Consider the following 19,516-nt stretch of genomic DNA (forward strand, 5'->3'; position numbering starts at 1 on the left):
TCATTCTAGTGGCACCGTATTGGCCGAGACAACCATGGTTTTCCGACCTCCTACATCTGTCGTTGGAACAGCCTATAACTCTCCAGAAAGTGCCGAACCTACTGTCCAGGGACAAGGGAACGGTGTGGCACCACAATCCGGACAGCCTCAACTTAACAGCATGGCTCCTGACTTTTCAGAGTTTGGCAGCTTGAAAGTCTCGTCGGATTGCCGGAGAATACTGCAGGCGGCTAGGGCCCCTTCGACTAACAAATCATACATATGCAAATGGCGAAGGTTCTGTACGTGGTGTCAAACACAGCACGAAATTCAGCCTTTAGAAGTAACCCCTGAACAAATTCTTCCGTATCTTCTTCACCTAGCTGAGAGTGGTCTGTCATCATCGTCCATCAAAGTGCACTTGGCGGCCATTTCAAGGTTTACGAGGAGGAGACAGTCTTCACCATTATTCAGTGACAGACTTGTGAAACATTTCATGAGGGGTCTCTTTAGAACTTTCCCCCCTACGAAACGGTTCCCACCGTCGTGGAGTTTGAATGTGGTGTTGGCGGCCTTAATGAAGCCTCCATTTGAGCCAATGTCCTCTTCATCCATGCAGTTCCTATCTTGGAAACTGGCTTTCTTAATTGCCATTACATCGGCTAGAAGAATGTCGGAATTACAGGCATTGGTCATAGATCCTCGATATATGAGATTCTTTAAGGACAAAGTAATTTTATCAACTAACCCTACTTTCATCCCGAAAGTACCGACGGTCTATCACAAGCACTCGACCATTGCTCTCCCTACTTTCTTTGCGACACCGTCGTCGACGGCGGAAAAGGCTCTTCATACGCTCGATGTGAAAAGAGCGTTAAAGTTTTATCTGCAAAGAACGCAAGAACTCAGAACTACCAGACAGCTGTTCATTGCATATGGTCCGTCGACAAGAGGAAGGGCGATTTCCAAGCAAGGACTGGCCCGATGGGTCTCGTCGGCAATTGCTTTTAGTCACTCCAAGGCCGGGAGACCCCTACAAGGGCACCCTAGAGCCCACTCCACGAGATCGACAGCCTCCTCCGTGGCGCTATGGGCAGGAATTCCTCTGACAGACATCTGCCAGGCGGCGGCGTGGTCAGTTCCACACACATTCACACGCCATTACTGCCTGGAAAGGCAGCACGCGGATGAAGTACAGATGGGGAGAGCAGTGCTGCGCCATCTTTTTCAATGAGGTAAGCCAAATGGTGAAACTGTTGTCTTTTACCTTGCCGACGTTTGGGTTTTTTCCTTGATGTATCGCCTTTATATAAATGTTACTGCTTACGTGCAGTATATATATGGACTGGGAATGGTTATTTTTGTAATGTATGTTGCATTGCATTCTCACCTCCTTCTTCTAGGATACTGCTATACAATCTATTCTAAGCGTGAATCCATGAAAGATCCAATGCTGGAGAAGGGAGTAGTTTCTTACCTGTAACTCCATTTCTCCAGCGTTGGTATCTTTCATGGATTCACATGCGCCCACCAGCCTCCCCGAAATGCAATGTGCAGGATATGTGCATAAAAAGGTTTCCCCCTTTTTCTTCTTTGGAGGGGTCGAAATCTGACGGGACCCGCGGGGGCGGGGCTTATATACCATTACGTCCTATGGGGCATGCGTGGACGTCCCCGGGGAGGACGTAGATGTGGATAGGACACACAAGTGTCGGAAGTTTTTTCCTATAGAAAACGACTATATATGTGTACCGAGGGTTCCCAGTCTGACGACGGGGAATATTCTAAGCATGTGAATCCATGAAAGATACCAACGCTGGAGAAATGGAGTTACAGGTAAGAAACTACTCCCATCTGGCTGAAGGTTGAAGTCAGCCTAGGCATAACAATATAAGGAGTTAAGAAAGACAATAAGCTGAAACAAATCTGCTGGAATCAAAGGGAACCTTATATGCGATTTGGGAATATTGCCATACAAGGTGAATGAGACATTATTGCAAGTTATTAATTTTCCTTTGTTTAAAGAACTTGATGTGAACCCAGAGTAGTAGTAGTCCATAGCCATAGTCTATATGTGGTAGGCTGTATAGCTTGGAAGGTGAGAGTACCAAAATGCTTAATTGTAAGTGGATATTATTATTGTTTATGAAATTTCAGTTTTATTATAGATTTTGATTTAAATATGTATTATGTTTTTACATGCTAATAATTTTTCTATTGTAAATGTTTGTGTAAAGTTTCAATGTAAACTAAATCACAATAAATATTATTATTATTATTATTATAGATGTCACATTGAAGTAGTGACATACTGTGGAACTCAGGAGTCTGGTTTCCACAGTAACAGTAGTAGAAGGGTGGTTGACTATAAGGGAACAACCAAAGAATACGCATCCTGACAATTAGCCCAAATGTTCTGCAGATGTTATGCGCACTTGTGAGTTGTAGAGGAAGTGGCTAATCCACCGTTCTGAACTATGGCAAAGCAATCCTGGGCGGAAAACATCGAGGATTACCATTGGTGCTATTTTCTTTGCTGGAATGGGGGAAGGGATCTTTTCAACTGAAGGCTGAGGAATTGTTACCAGTGGATGTTTTGGTTGGTGAACTTTTATTTCCTTTGGAACTTACAAGAACTGGTTCCAGACTTTAGTCTTCTGTTTGAACATTTGGGGAAATTGACTTTGAACAATCCTGGGAAGGGATTTACCCAGGACAGGTGAAGGTAATCCAAATTACTGGTTGTTTATTAGATAGAATTGTGAATATTAACATACATCACATCTAGAAAGAATTGTGAAGACTAGCATGCGTCACATCTAGATAGTTATGCCAGTAACCAACCATACTTAAAATCTCACCCCTCTGCATACACCTCTCAAACTGTTAAACACAACCATGCCTCTAAAACCCAACTAACCGCACACATTTCACTACACTGCAACAACAAAACAATCCTCACATAGCCTCACAAAACAGCACTCGTCAGCTACCAACCGAAAGCACTCCTAAGCTCAGTGAACATTGTTAACCGAACTGAGGCTGCCAACAGCACATCACAGCTCCCTTGCTCTTTTCCTGCTCAGTCCTACTAACCCATCCCACCCTCATTCCCTTTCGGATACGCCAGAGCGCCAGGGGACCAATCCGGTGGTGATAGTGCGCGGTATAAATATCCTTTAACATTAACATATAGTGTAATATGTTGTCTGAGGGTCCACTTGCTGCACTGCTGAGGGTTCCTGTAGAGGGGGATGCATATGCATGCATTTCTTGACAGTCGCCGCAAATGACTATAGCGCTTAATGTCACAGTAAGCCCACCTCACAGCACTGAGGGTGAGGAGTGGGACAGCGTGGGAGTATTTGAGGCTACATGCCAATTATGTAAGCCCCATTACGTGTAAAGGTCTGAACTAGAGGTTCCCCTGGCCCAGAAAAGTGACAGACTTGCAGGAAAGAGAAATGGTGACCTGGGTTTTTGAACCACCTGAAGAGGCTATAAAAAAAGGCAGGTATGATTGCATTAAAACCTGCCAAAACCCCAGTGTATTTTCTCCAGTGTGTTATCACATTTACAACAATGATTCCGTGTGGTTTCACTAGCTGCTCCTCTCTTCCAGAGAATCACTGAAGCCTGGATGCGTGCACTGGGTGGGTGTGCAGAGTGCTAATGTATACAAAAAGAAAGCAAGCACGCTGTGAGGCTTACGTGCGTCTGCTCATAGGAACCAAGGGGTGATATTAGCTTCACTATAGCACCAATCAGCAGCTGATGATCTATTCCACATGAACTCTCTAGGCAGGAGTCTTCAGACTTTGGAAGTGCTTGTTAAACACGGTTTGTTAAACAGGATCAAAAATACACACAACGTTCTGAGCTCACACGATTCCCCTGGCCATGCGCGAGAAGGCCATGCAGTCCTGTTTTGCATTCTGGGACGTGTAGTTTTCCTTACTTTCTAATGGAAAAACCTACAAGTCTCAGAATTCAAAGCAAAAACAGGACTGGCCGTCCTTCACATGCCTGGCAATGAGAAACTTGAGCTCTGCACTTTTGATGTGCAGTGAGCTTTGAAAATGATGCCAGAAAATTAGTTTATGCAGCACGGATATGATAAAGGGGCAACTATTGTGCCTATAACTGAGTGACTTTACACTTTACTTAAAAACTTGGGACAGAGTCAAAGAGGTCCCTAATCTGTCCTTTGCCAAAATATACATTAAAAAATAATCCTATAATGATCCATCACCTCCATGTCATCCTCTTCCTCGTCCCAGTTATTAACTCTGTGAAGTCCTAACCATCAGCCCCTTTTTGCATGTCTTTGTTAATACCACTCCACTACCCCGGTATGAATATGACGCAGTACCTGAGCACCTCATGTTTGCTCAGCTGCAGTGCTGCATCTTATGGCATTTTCTGGGATCTGCTGGGTTGCGTCTGTGCACACTGATTTTGGCCATTAGACCTTGCTGGCAAAGTTAGCGTCGTGGGAGTGTGCCGCAAACTCATGAGGGAGTGGTGGAACCACATTTTTGGTGTTTTTCCCTGGGTACCGTTGCCTAGAAACTACCCAGGCGTTCCTTAGCATGTGAGTGGGCCATTTTATGTGAACTCTCTCCAGCATGCGAGATCTTGAATGCAAACCCTTTGCTCCTATGCGGTTTGTGATTGGAACCATGCCCTTACAATCACTGCCAACCATTCCATGCGTAACTGATCACCCTCTGAAATAAAGACTCGTGGACTCGTTTGGACATTCACAGGAGGAAGGTGGTATTATTTTGACAAAAAGTGAGCAAAAAATGCCATCCAAATCTGAGCCAGGGATTCGTTTGCACATAATAAAATTAAATAAATAAATAAATAAGGCATTTTATGATGATATCCCGTGTGGGATGCCTTGTCTGCTCTGCCACAGCATGAACCGGAACCAATGGGGGGGGGGCGCAAAAGAGATGGTCACAGTGTTTGTCTGAAGGTGTCCTGTGAACTATTGTAGCAACAGGGCACACTCTAGCCCCCTTTTTTTTACAGCCTCGCTACTTAGAACCCCAGTTTGCGAAACCGATGGGTGTTCATTTTTTGATTTAATAAAAACACGTTTTGCTGGTATTCGTTAGATGATGGATTAGGTGCACTCAAAGCGAGATCAGCGGCACAAACGAAGAAAGTGTACACTATAAATGGATTGAGTCGCTCAGCACCCGTGTGATGGCTGGGTGAGGGGTGACTACTCGGCTTAAGGTCTTAGGCACAAAGTGCCATAGAAGTGTACTTTCCATACCCAACAGGGGGGAGGGGCGGGGGACCACCGGAGTATAAACTACAAAACATGGTTGGCAGCAACTAACAATTCCCTACATTCACAGTGTGAACATTATGCTTCACGCGATGGGAATGTCTGGGCTCATTAGGTGCCAAGGCGGTGTGGTACAATGGGGCATGTAACCAGCTGGCAGAAACGCCTGGTTTTAAACCCTTTTCTTGGTCTGAAGAATGAGGATTTAGATAAGTGCGCTGCCCTCGGCCTGTGGTTGCGGTACATGTATTAACGTTTTGGCCTGGCCTACTAGGAGAACGGCCCTGCCTATGTATGGACTGCGGCATGTGCCTGCGAGGGAGGCCTTGTGTCAGGCGGGTTTGTGGGGACTGTGCAGGCATGTACCTGCGAGTGAGGCCTTGTGTCGGGCGGGTTTGTAGGGACTGTGCAGGTATGTAGGTACCTGCGAGTGAGGTCTTGTGTCGGGCGCGAGGCCTTGTGTCGGGCGGGTTTGTAGGGACTGTGCGGGCATGTGGATGCGAGTGAGGCCTTGTGTCAGGCGAGTTTGTATTGTAGGGACTGTGCGGGCATGTGCCTGCGAGTGAGGTCTTGTGTCGGGCGCGTTTGTAGAGTCTGTGCGGGCATGTACCTGCGAGTGAGGCCTTGTGTCGGGCGGGTTTGTTTTGTAGGGACTGTGCGGGCATGTGCCATCGAGTTGAGGCCTTGTGTCAGGCGGGTTTTAGGGATTGTGCGGGCATGTGCCTGCAAGTGAGGCCTTGTGTCGGGCGGGTTTGTAGTGACTGTGCAGATATGTAGGTACCTGCGAGTGAGGTCTTGCGTCGGGAGCGAGGCCTTGTGTCGGGCGGGTTTGTAGGGACTGTGCAGGTATGTACCTGCGAGTGAGGCCTTGTGTCGGCGGGTTTGTGGGGACTGTGCGGGCATGTGCCTGCGAGTGAGGTCTTGTGTCGGGAGTGAGGCCTTGTGTCGGGCGCGTTTGTAGGGTCTGTGCGGGCATGTACCTGCGAGTGAGCCCTTTTGTCGGGCGGGTTTGTTTTGTAGGGACTGTGCGGGCATGTACCTGCGAGTGAGCCCTTTTGTCGGGCGGGTTTGTTTTGTAGGGACTGTGCGGGCATGTGCCATCGAGTGAGGCCTTGTGTCAGGCGGGTTTGTAGGGATTGTGCGGGCATGTGCCTGCAAATGAGGCCTTGTGTCAGGCGGGTTTGTAGGGACTGTGCCCTATGTCTGCCATTGTACGCTTCCCCGACCAATGGTTGGGGCTCTGTGTTTTGCGTGGTTACTTGGTCCACGTGTTATCAGGCTGCGGGCGGCAGTGCCGGGAACTGAAACCGTTTCCTCCCAACAAGAGGGAGGACTGTCTCTCTCTCTCTCTGACAACCCCCCGCCCCTCCTCCCCACACCCGCACCAGTCTCTCGCCCCTCTTTGAAAGGAGAGCAGCCAGTGTTTGTTTTCAGGGCTTCGTTTCTTTCGGCAGAGTCCAGAACAAGCAGTTAGCTATTCTCTCACTCAGGAATGTGTGCGAGAAGCAGTTCCAGGAATCTGGAGAGTTAGGCCGCAGTTGCGTGTTCAGACTCTTTTGACTAGGGTGGCCCAAGTGGGGTACTGACTTATGCAGGGGTGGCACGAAGTACGAGCGCGCGCGCGCGCACACACACACCTAATCATAGTTCAGGATAATGGGGTGGCACCCGTGGTTCCCAGATTCCAGGTGTAGCACGTGCCACCCCAGGCCACTCACTGGACACGCCAATGCTAGGCCCGCTTTCCATTACTCCAGGATACTGTTTGCCCCTCTCTATCCTATGGATAAGTAGGAATCTGCAGCGTGTGTCATCTCTCTCACCCCATTCCTTTTTTATGTACTCACCGTCCTTATCACTCCACACATACCTGTGTCCAAGTCTGACTATATGACGCCTTTTTTAATATCTTGTATCCCTCCACCCCCCCCCCCAACCGACCCCCTTCGAACAAAAGAACCGAAGGGATCCAGAATCTATGATCATGCCTAATATGATCGTTTTGTCGAACTGACTTGGGAAATACACAAATCACCTAGTAACCTAACTTGACAATATTTTTAAACACAACTTTATAGGTGCATGTTATGCAAAAGGAGACTTATTCTGGCTGTATGTTCTCCATTATCAAGGCAAGTATACAAGTACCATAATATTCATTGATGAGCGCTTAAAAGATTTCATCTGGGTTTTTCAATTGTATTTTACAGCTTTAAATACACCCAGCAGACAGACTTGTTCACTGTTATTCATGGTGTGCAGGAATACCTTGGACATTGTATAAAAAGCAACCAATTTTACTAATTGGCATCTGGAAACACTTAGACATAGGCGCCATACAAATGCACAATAAATAAAATAAAATTAAGCACATGGGAAAATATTCTTTCCACAGGACTGTGAAATTTGGTCAGCTCTCTTCTATGACCCCCCCTCACTCATATGGCATACATAAAAATAATTATCAGGCAATGGGCCAAACAATGCTACCAGTATTTGAGAGCACACACTTTCTCACTGAAGGCAGCAGAGTACTATACAGCAAGATAAGATGATTTGTCAGGGATCACTGCATCGTCCGCTGGAAAAGCTAGGATATGAGCCCGAGCACTTTGGTTCTACAGTCTTGAATTTGACTACCTAATCAATGCTCCCGACTAACGTTTTATGCTCTACATTGGCGGTGGATGCTTGTTTTTGCAATCCCCGTTTGGATGAACCAAGCTCTAGACCTGTGTTATAGTGATGCTATGTTAAGTTTATAGCTAGTGCTATCTGGTGCAGGTACATTGGGACTCATCAGGGTTTGGGCGATGCAGTAAAAATGTGGTGGTAATGCCATTTCCGCCTCATTACCACACAGCCCAATCCCGAATTTGGGGCAAAACTCTTGAGGATTCACCTCCAGCTCTGAGCTGGAGGTGAATGCGCCGACTTTACGCCCATTTTCGGCACAATTACCGCCGCTGTAATAGCACAGAAAATTCACTACGGGCATGCAGAAAATGGCATTTTCCTCATGGTCTTTTGATGGGTTGCAAGAACTTCGGCAGCTCTTCAGGAAGGGAACTCCACTCTCCTTTAAGACTGTAAACAATCATTCTCACTACTAGGAGGGGAAAGGTTCAGGTACGTCCGCTGCATCATTGGGCGAGCCATCCCAGTATAAAACAAAGCGGTATTAGAGACCATAATGCCCTTGAGCTCACGTTTTTAGCAGGTCGCTCTAAAGGAAGAGTTTTGGAGCTCTAAAATTTGCTTGACAAATTTGACCGTCAGGAGCACCTACCATATATGGTCTGCTGGGAGAGGGACCTGGGTATCCAAATCGGGGAGGCGTCCTGGCGTGAGCTATGGGTATAGAACCACCTGTCTTCCAAATGTACTACTGACAAGGAATGTCAACTCAAACTTTTCTAGAGATGGTATCTTTCCTCAGATAGACTATACCACATGGCCCAATCTTACCCTGAACGTTGCTGGAGGGGATGACCGGGACATTTTACCACATGTGGTGGCTTTGCCCCAAAGCCCAGACATTCTGGAAAGAAGTACTTTTACATATCAAATCTATGCTATAGGTCATCCTACCCATGGATGCCTTGGTTATTTTGTTTGGGGTTGGAGGCGACTGGGTATACTCGCTTATCGGCAATACATCTCAACTGATCACCCATCTGTTGCTGGCGGCTAAGATCTTACTGGCCTGTAACTGGAAATCCTGGCCCTGTTATAACAATGTGGTGGGAGAAGCTTTCGAAAACGTTGGCTCCGGAGCCAATTGCGGCTCTGGCAGGGGGCAAATACACATTTTATGTGGCAACCTGGCTTCTCTTAATTGACTATACGCAGCATATCTATCATGGGGCGTATAAACCACTGCACAATAGATACTTTGCTTTACAGTAATGGGGGGTGGAGGGAGTCCAGGGGCTATGCCAGGTTACTGTTATCTGGAGTGTACAATCCCAAAGACTACTGAACTGTGTTGACGGCGTCCTACTGTTCTGTGCCATTCTCAGTGTCACATGCTTTATCCTGCCTACTTAGTCACCAAGCTGGCTCCTGTCTGTTTCAAGAAATAAAAGTTGTTAAAAAAAAATATAATAATAATAAACTATGGATGTGAATACCCCTTTAATGTATTGCTTTTTGTGTGAGATTCTCATGAGCCTTTCAAGAATAACTTAACTAAGAGCCTATTGGCAACGGTGAGGGGATCTACGCTGAAGGCAAGTTTAAACTGGGCTACTCTCCCTCCTTTAAGACAGTGGAAATCTAACCAGAGCATTTCTTGACATACGAAAGCGCCCACCATTCTCTTCATGTATTAACAAGGCCTCAAGTTGCCTCCTCTATATCCATCTTCTGACTTGCCACTCCGTTTTTGCTAATCTCCAGCTTGTTAGTTGTCTGTAAGAATAGTCAAAACAAAAGGCATTTTTCCCTAGACAGTGGCGCGCCCAATGCCACAGAGGTTTGTAAACTGGGAATCCGTTTCTCTGGCAGACAGGTCTAAAAGAATTCAAATGGACTCAGCAACTGTTACTCATGCCTCGTTCTTCGGTTCTAGTATTGCAAAGATGGCCAAGGGATGTGTTCCTGATCCAGTGTCCATGGTCTGTCTTACTGAGGGCTGCAGTGATGTTTGGGGGGGGGCGGGGCTTTGCGACTTTACTTTGTGGTCTCTCCCACTGCTCAGGTGGCCCCAGTAACAGTTGTGGTGTTTTCTTGACTTAAGCCATTGGTCTATCTTCCTGGTAAGAGAACGGCAGTGCTATGAACTTTTTGGGGACCGCCGTTCAGGATGTTTATTGTGCACAGACTATGATGTAGGCTTGCATTTTCCAATGGTGCCTTTTCCTTGACTGTTTCCCGCTGCCAGAGACACAGATTTCTATACAATATGTTCTTTTTTTCAGTCTGATGTCATCTACCAGAGCGTGTTTGAGCTTATTCACACAGATGACCGGGCTATGTTCCGCTGCCAGCTGCACTGGGCGCTCAACCCGCCTGCTTACAGCAATCAAGAGAGTGAGCCGGGAGCAGATGGTGAGTATTGGGAATGAGTACAAAGGACAGGAACATGGTAAAATGTATGTGAATTTGGGGACGGGGGCAGCAGGGAGAGAAAGTAAAAATGCTAGAGAAAATGAAATCCCAGGTGTACTTGCAGATGGAGGGCAGGCTTTGAGAACTGAGGTAGAGCCTATAGATGGGGAGTAACAGGGCAAGAACCAGCGAGAGTTGTTCTCGATCTCAGAGCATGAGCTCTGAGAAGAGTCCCTTGGGTTTTGGAGCTGTGCAGTGAAGAAAGAATTGTAGATCGGAGACAGAGCATGATAACTTGGGATAACCTGTGGACATGAGGGGAGAGTGGGAACGGTGGAAATCCAGGGCATAAGGTATGAAAGATAGGACATTTGCGGGGGACATTTCTTGCAAACTGGAACGTTTGAGAGGTTAGGCATAAGGAGCAGTGACCGATCACTACAAGTGATTGTAGGGTTATAGTGCAGACGGTATGCATCATGATTAGGGGAGACAGAAGTATGGAGTGAAGAAATCTGGGTTGTTTGACTCTGGCAGACTTGTTCACAGCGGATTGATCGTAGTCTTTTTTGCCGCGAATACAATTTTACTGCGGCCAAACTCACCAAATATATGTCCTCTCTTCCCTAATACACCACCCCACTTACCTTTTCTCTGTCCGCTACCTCTCCTGACCCTGCAGCGCCGGTTCCGTACCTCTAACGCGGGTTGGATCCGACGCTGCAGTGTCCGCTTTCCTTTTTTTTGTTTTGTCCTCCACCTCCAATCTTCAGGAAGCAGGGGACACCCCCGCAACCATGCTACGCATGTTCTGTATTTTTTACCCAACTTGATCAAATCAAAACGATCGAATGCTACTGATCGAGTTAGGTAATATGTACCATTCAATCAAATTGGGTAATACCACAGAGGGATCTGGGTTGTTTGAACATGGCAGAATTGTTCGATCAAATTGGGTAATACCACTGGGAACAGGGGAGAACGAAGCGGTGACAAGTAGAGGGTGAGAACCAAGGTACACTGATGTTATGATTCAGGTGCAATTGGTAAGAACCGGAGAAGATTTGGACAAAGGCGAGAGTTTGAACACTAGATTTTGACCAGAGGCTATTGGGGAGATAGACAATTGGGAATAGAGGTTTAGAGTTAGGCGAGAACCTGGAGATAAGGTTCGGTGAGAACGGACGGAAATACCTACATCTGAAATTTAAAAGTGCGGAATAGGAAAACCAGGGAATGGGCAGAAAATGAGAACTGTAAATGAAGGGCAACAGTGAGTGAGAGTACTAGGAAATTGGGGGCTTACCTGATCACATGCTGTTCGTTTAATTAATGCTACCAGCCTGTAGGAAATGGATACAATTTTGCTTTAGCCCAATTCAGCCGCATCATGTCTGAAAGCCCAGTGTCTTCAGTGGCTCTATTAGCACTACTGCGCCAAATACTTTTTGTTTTTTTCATCCTATTTCTCTGTCTTTTTCAGTGCTGCCGGCTAACCAGAATTTGCAGAACGGTGCAACTACTTATACACCAGACCAGCTGCCACCAGAAAATTCTGCCTTCCTCGAGCGCAACTTTGTCTGCCGATTCCGTTGTCTGTTGGACAACTCATCTGGTTTCCTGGTAAGTGACCAATACAAAATTCTGAGTCGGTGCAGTGGGATCTACGTCTGTTTACAGAAAAAAACCACTGGAAAAAGGACAAAACACCCTAAAAACAGAAAGAAAAGATATGGCAATAAAAAAGGGAAAAAATTAGCCATAGGCATAGATAGGGAGCAGCATAAGTGTAAAAACATGAGAGCATGGAGGGACAGCCCTAAATGAGAGAACTAAGGGGCAATTTGGTCCAGTAAAAAAGGGCAAAAACCCAGCTTGCATGCCCATGTTTGTATCAACAAATGGGACACACCTACACTTCACTCTGCCTCAACCCTGATCTGTAGCATAACCTGCTATTTCGTTCACGGGACCCATGGCTCTGCCAATGCACAGAAGTCTTTATTTGCTTTGCCCCTTACTTTTTTTATTTTAGTTATTTTTATTTTTGTTTCGAAAAACCTTTAAAAAGTTCACTCACAATTACATCACATCTTACGAACCCACACCGTCTCTCAAAGATTTCACAACTATTTCATAGTTTCTCATGTTTAGACTAAGTGACCTGTTAGAGGCAACGCAGGTGTGGGATTGGATTCAGCTAAACACATTTTCAAATCTTTCAAAAACGTTACTAATCCAAACATGACTTTACGTTCGGAGCCATCAAGCATTGCTTTCCACCAGTCATTGGCGAAGTAAGTTTGACGCCCCTCAAAGAGTGGTCCAAACAATTTAGTTCGTAATGATCGAAACTTTGAACAGAATAAAGTCAGATGTTTAAGAGTCTCTGTAGAATGTTCACAGAAACGGCAAGTTAGGTTTGGATTTCTGTTCAAATTCCAGGGTCTTGTGCGATCTTTAGTCAAATAAAGATTAAGTCGAAATTGTAAAAATAGCAATCTGGAGTTTTGGTCTGGTGATTGAGTCAAGTAAGACTGTAGTTTGTCGTACTCTGTTGCTTCCAATGGGCCGTCCTTCATTAGACGAGAGCTAATGAAGCTATCTACACAAGTTTGATGCTAGTCCGTTCTCCATAACTTTAGTTTAGCTTTGTCTGGATTTTCTAGCAAAGTTATGATTTTTATATTATTTGCTTCGAGAACTTCGGTACATAGGTTACTCCATTTGGAGAGAACTGTGTGATCCGGGTCGGTGTCTGGTTTATGTAGGATTTTAAATTGAGGTACTGGATTAGAAAGTAGAGTCTTCCTATTAAGGGTTGGTGTGTTCCAACACACTCTGGCTTGTATAGATATCAGACCCAGTTCATATCTTATATTGCTAGTGGGACAGCCCTTAGGAAGATGCAACGCTCTGGTCCAGAAGTTATTCTCCGATGTATTCCACAGATCATGTGGGCAGCCAAACATTTTTATGCACCATAAATGAGTGCCGGGACAGCCTTTTGTTGGTAGAATTCAATTGTAGGTTTTATAGAGAATTTTCCGAATGTTTTATTTATAATGGCGGCTTGGCAGGCTAGCTTTTCCTTTTTGTAGCCTCGACCCATGGACGGTCATCTATGTTGGAACTTATCATAGATCCCAAGTACTTAATGTAGGGCAAGGTTCTAAGGATTGTTTTTTCTAGGTGCCAGACATGTTGTTTCGTTCCTCTTTTGTGAGTTGACAGATTACGTAAAATCAGGACTTGACATTTTTGCTTGTTAATGCAAAGACCATTTTTGTTGACCTACATTTCAAGGGCATCCAGTCTATGTTGGAGTCCAATAGGCGTGGCGCCTAGAAGAATTAAATCATCTGCATATAAGAGCCAGCCTAAGTGTGATCCATGAATATTGGGTGGAAAGGCTGCTACCGCATTAAGTGTATCTCCAATATCGGAGGTAAAAAGGTTGAAAATAATGCCAGCCAAGGAGCAGCCCTGTTTCACACCTTTATGAGTTTTAATTGGTGAAGATAAAGTGCCCCGTCGGTCTAATCTAATTTTGATGGTCGTATGAGAGTGCAGTTCTTTTATTGCAGCAAGTAGGCTAGGTGGACACTTCCAGGCTTTGAGTTTGTCACACAAAATCTGACGGTCTACACTGTCGAAGGCATGTGAAAAGTCAATTGTTGCTACGTAGATTAAAGCGTTGGTTCTGATTGTTTCAATTTTTAATAGATTCAGCAGGAGAGTTTTAAGGCCACATCGAACGCCTTTGACAAAGCCAGCTTGCCGACAGTCAATATGGTTGTTTTCAGTTGACCAAGCTAGCAGCATTTGCTGTAGTTGGCTTGCATAGATTTTCCCAAGTACATCGAGCAGGGCGATTGGTCGATAATCTCTCGGATCTGTTCTGTTGCCTTTTTTAAAAATGGGTACAATGATGGCGTTTTTCCACGATTTTGGTATTGCACATTTCATTGTTATCCTTTCGAAGAGAGTGATGCAAAGATTTGCCCATGCGTCAGGATTTAATTTCAAGGTATAATTTGTAAGGCCGTCAGGTCCCGGAGCTCTCGAGGCACTGGAATTCTTAATTGAACCCAAGATGTTAGCTCTATTAAATTTCAACTCCCACAGTGCCAGAGTTTCATAATTTTTCTCAATCTCAGATTCGGAGGTATGAAACATTTCCGTATAATGTTTCACCCAAGTTTCTTCAGAAATCGGTGAAGCTTGAAATGCACCCTGAGAGACTGCAAGATTATTTATGAGGCTCCAGAATTCAGAGGAGTTCTTGTTCTTAAGTTTTGTCAACATCTCCTCGGAGTCATTCTGAAGCAGAACCGCGTGATTGGCCTTGCTCCAATTTCTGTATTTCTGCACTGCAAGTTTTTTTCCTGCACAATAAGGACCTTTGTCTTCACAGGATAACTTTCTTAACTCTCCTCGCAACAATCATTTATGTTGCAAAACTTGGATGTCGAATTTATGTTTATGATGCATCTTGCGTTGTTTAAGGCCTGGATTGTGTTCCGAAAATTGAGACGAGATGCTGATATTCTGTCTCATCAGGTGTTAGTAACATAGTGGATACAATCAGGTTGGCATTGCTAGTTCTGAGATTAAGTTTTATCCTTCCAGAGCGATAGGTAATGGCATGAGGCCATGATGTTTGTGATGTATTGTTATGAATGTTAACAGTCATCTTTAACATATCATGGTCCCTATGTTCCATCTTGATAACTTCTAAGTGGCTGGCCTTTGGTAAAAAGGATTCGGATACGAAAAAGTAGTCCAGTGTTGAGAACTGCTGATCTCGGCTCCACGTTGGATTAGCTGCAATGTCACCAGACACATTCCCGTTTAAGAGTATTAGTTTTCGGGAGTCCATTTCTAAACACCATGTATGAGCAGCTAATTCTTTGGCCTTTTTACTAAGTGACTTTGTTGTGGTGTTCGTGTCCATATTCAAACAGTCGATGGTTAAGTCACCACATATTATTATTTGAGCGACACATGAATTTTCTAGTATCGTGTCTATGATCGTAGTCACTTGATCAATAAATGGTGCGATTCCGGTTGCAATCTGATTACAGTAAAGGTTAATGATATACAGGAACTCTGGTTTGCACAAGCCGGGTATCATCCCTTTAGCAGTTTGGATATAAGAGGTGATATTTCTTGTCTCAACAATTGTGAGACCAAGATCTTTTTTCACAGCTATTAGGAGCCCAGCTATAGGTTTGCCTTTAAGAGGCTTGAGGGCAGGATTTACAGCTATCTCAAACGGAGGTGAAATAGGACATTCAGTTAACCATGTTTCCTTAAGACATGTCAGATCCAGGTTACACATCCAGGGTGTGTGAAACAGGTGGACGAAACCTCGCGTGTTCCACGATCCAAAAGTCATAGGCCGGCTTTCACACAATTCCTGGCGTTAATTGCCATGTTTGTTGAGAGTAGAAGCCAACCATGCCCAGTTTCCACTGTCAGAAGTGCGTCCAGGCCGATCCTCATGGGAAGTTGTATCTGACTTTATACTTAAGCCTTCAATGGTTATTTTAATTTGCTCATTGGCTGTATGGTAAGCTGTTTCCTTGATTTTGACTGAAGACTCAGTTTCTGAGGATACCGGAAACTCTCGACCTATCTGGGTTTTTTCTTTTGTGTTCATTATTGTTGTTTTCACTGAATTTCTGGGAACTTAAGTACACATACCATTAAGTGAGAGCTTCGGTAGTGAAGCATCATGGTACTGAGAATATAAGTCAAATCCCAAGGACAACAGTGCTGGTACTGCTTCTAGTAATATGTCTCGTATTATTATTGAAGCAAGATGCGGAGTTACCGTGTCATTTCTTCTTTCACAGTGAAATTCCATAATTTTCAGGTCGTCTGAGAGAATCGTTCTCAGACTAGGCACAAGATAGAAAAGCCTAGTTATATACTGACGATTCAAAATCAGATTATCGGAAGTCTAGTCTTTCCAGAATCAGTTTTTCGTATGCTGAGACCTTTTTCATGATTTTAGAATTTGTCATGTTACGTTTAGTTGTGAACTGTGTTGCATCAAAAGTGTCATCACGAAGGGTAGGTAGATTTTGGGTCATTTGCCGCGATTGCAAGTCTAAAGTCTCACCAGTTTTTGAAAGACATGGTTTGCCTTGGATGGGCGGGTTTCGCTGTCTATTTCAGGAGCCTTCGGGCCGTTATTTTCGCTTTTCCTCAGTTGTCAGAAAGGGGGAACCTGATTCTATGTTCTTGTTTGTGTCCAAGGTGGCTGATTTCACAAGCGTGCAGGTTCTTTGCGGATTCAGTAGTTTGGGGGCTCTTTGTGACTCAACAAGTAGGGGCTTGTCTGAAGGAGTGCAGCATGGGTTAGGTTGCGCAATTTCAGTCATGGCAGGGACCAAACTCTTGATTAAAGGGCAATCCTGCTCTATTTGAGGGACTTCTTCTTCATCGTCGTATGTTGATAGATTGATCAGATCAGGTTCATCATTCTGAGTCCTATCAGGAGGATTAGGATCGACATTTGAGCTTAAGACTTCGCACACCCGTTTTGGTTTCAGAGGAATAGTTTCTCTACACACAGTATTATTGTGGACTGTTAGATTTACAGTTTTTATGTTGCGTAGAAATTTTCTGGAACCATTTCCACGCCGCGTCTTAGTAGCTTGTTGATTTTGGGATTTTTTTTCTTTGGAGACTTGGGCTTTTCCAAAAGCAAAGGTAGTTGGTGGAATCACTGAAAATTGTAAACATTGGTCCTCCCTTAAAGATATGAAATATGCCCAAGGTCTTAGAAAGACTCAAATCAACTGCGCCTGGTACGACTTTGCCATCTTTTACACTTTTTACGAGGATCGAAGAGGCAGTTCGCGATGATGAGGACTTTTGAGGATTTGACAGGGCAGGATTGCTGTATTGACGACTGATTTCCAGCGCCTCGTCAAAGGAGGTCAAATCTTGCAGTGCTAAGTCTTTGGCAGGATCATTAGGCGCAGCTAGATCAGCACTTGTAGATGACGAGTTGTTGCTTGAGGTCGCTGCAGTCTCGGTCATTGAGCAGCGCGAGATATCAAGAGCATCCGCCATGGAAGACATGGTCTTCGTTAGTCCTGGTTGATGGCACATCGAAAGTCCTTTTGTTGTTATTAAATCACGAGTTACAGGAGGCATTACCGGTCGACCAGTGTCAACTGGAATTGGCTGAGTGTTGACTGTGGTTGAAACATACACCAGTTCTTTATCTTTTGGGGCGATGTCTAAGAAAGCTGCCTCCGTGTCAATGATTATCGTGTGATGCTCAGATTTTGACCTAAAAATTTTGAAGGCTTCTTTGGCTACTTCTGCAAGACGTTTTTTGTCCTTGTTATTGTTTTGAGTTTGTCCGGAAATTGCCTTTGTCATCAGATCCATTTTCCTACTTATGGTAGGTAGGTCTTCTTTGCAGGCAATACCTTTCCTCTCAACATCAGTTAGTTTTGTATTAAGAAGTGTGGTCAATGTTGTGAGGTCTTTAATGTTTTCATTAATGTTTTCATAAAGCTTAATGAAGGGAGCGGTAGATATACCCATTGATGCCATAACGATTGCCTGAAGGTCTTTGGCCAAGGGTAGTTCTCGAGGAGCCTTAGAATTCCAGTTTTCGCTTACCTGTTTGTGCCGGTAATGTGGTCTACTCGACCTGATTTTTGGGTGGGGGCGCTCCATTATTGAAGAGTTGGACGAAGAAATATCTGATGCAGAGGAATCTGGGGACCGTTGTTCAATGGTCTCCACAGATTGAGCTTCAAGTTCAGATGCAGAAAGTACAGATCCATTTTTTGGTTTGCACAAAGCTGCTCTCAAGCCGAGTTTCGGCTTTTTCCGCTGAGAGCATTGCATGGTAGGTGAGCTACTAACTTGAGCTCGCCTGCGTCTAACGCTGGCAGTGTCTCGATTTCTAGGGTTAGTCGTAACATCAGGGCCAACAGCTTGGACTTCAGGTATTTCCATTGGAGGTGTACATGAAGGATTTGTTTGAGCTGCAATCTCGGCGTGATGGTTTTGCCCAGCTTTATTAATCTGAACTAAATCAGATGTCAACTTGTCTGCAATGTCAATAGAATTACGGCGATTCTCTGTAGTATATGCAGATAATATTACACTCGTGGGTTTAAGATTTTCAGAAGACGGGGGAGTTGCAGGAGGCACGGCAGTTGGATTAGCCTGTGCATCAATAGGCAGGGTGACATCATAAAAAACCTTGTCACTGAAGATACCAACAGCTCTTTCTTGAGAGGTGGCCGAAGCACTAAGGTATACTGAGCGGCTGGATTTTGGAGAAATCATGTCCCTAACCAAGTCTGCCATTGGAGATCGCGCACACTCATCACCACGTTTTAGCAGTGTTGAGTTGCCAAGGTGTGGTTTTTCCACCATTCCAATTAAATGGGAAGTTAGGTGGGAAGTAGAGGGACAGGAACCCAGAGGGGCAGTGTTGGCTAGTCCAGCGTCGGAATCGATGTAAGGTCTTGCGACCACGGAACAAGCCCGATCCACACTTGTATTAGCTGATTGCCCGACACCCCCTAGATCCTTAATAGTAGGCCTAGTTACTGCCAGAGTCGGGTGTTGGGAAAGAAACAGACAGGAAGTGTGTTGGAGGTAATGAGTAAAGGGGACTTGGCATTTGTCGGAAACAATTTTCCATTTTCACTTTCATTATTAAGAGCTGGGGACACACAAGACACAGAGTTATCGCAGCCATCAGCGTCTCTGTCAAGAGCTGCAACGTCTTGACCGCAGGAGTTCAAGGGACTTACTTGGTCTAGAGAGGTTCAGTGTCGCTGGGAGGCGGGAGGGTTTGTGCCATCTTACGAAACTTCAAAAGGCTTCCTCTTTTTTGTTTGCGCTCGCGTTTTAGATAGGGTCTGAGCTGAAATCGGAATATCGGGCACTTCAGGGCGGCGACTCATTATCGCTGGCTACGAATGGAAGCAGATACGAGACGGAGGCCGAGGCTCTCCTGACTCCGCCAACATGCCAAACGGCTAAACCGCAATAACTCGCCCTTTCACCGAGGGCTTACACCGCAAGGGCGATGAGGCGGCCTTTTTGTAGTCAGCTGACTCGGAGTCCTTAAAGGCACACGCACCTCAATGTATATAACAGTACATGTAGTGTAGATAGTAATCTCAGGGC

At 45.1% G+C, this 19,516-nt stretch overlaps 1 protein-coding gene across 1 annotated transcript in view; it reads left to right on the plus strand.

The window, feature by feature from the left end:
- LOC138488751 (aryl hydrocarbon receptor-like) overlaps positions 1 to 19,516 on the plus strand; it is a 377,238-nt gene that overhangs the window by 283,903 nt on the left and 73,819 nt on the right. The window contains exons 5-6 of the mRNA XM_069616025.1: positions 10,207 to 10,336; positions 11,820 to 11,959. Coding sequence (XP_069472126.1) covers positions 10,207 to 10,336; positions 11,820 to 11,959 — 270 coding nt within the window. The remainder of the gene's footprint in view (positions 1 to 10,206; positions 10,337 to 11,819; positions 11,960 to 19,516) is intronic.

This window comes from Ambystoma mexicanum, chromosome 9 (genome assembly GCF_040938575.1).
Source record: "Ambystoma mexicanum isolate Mex_15411 chromosome 9, UKY_AmexF1_1, whole genome shotgun sequence".
Taxonomy (NCBI): domain Eukaryota; kingdom Metazoa; phylum Chordata; class Amphibia; order Caudata; family Ambystomatidae; genus Ambystoma; species Ambystoma mexicanum.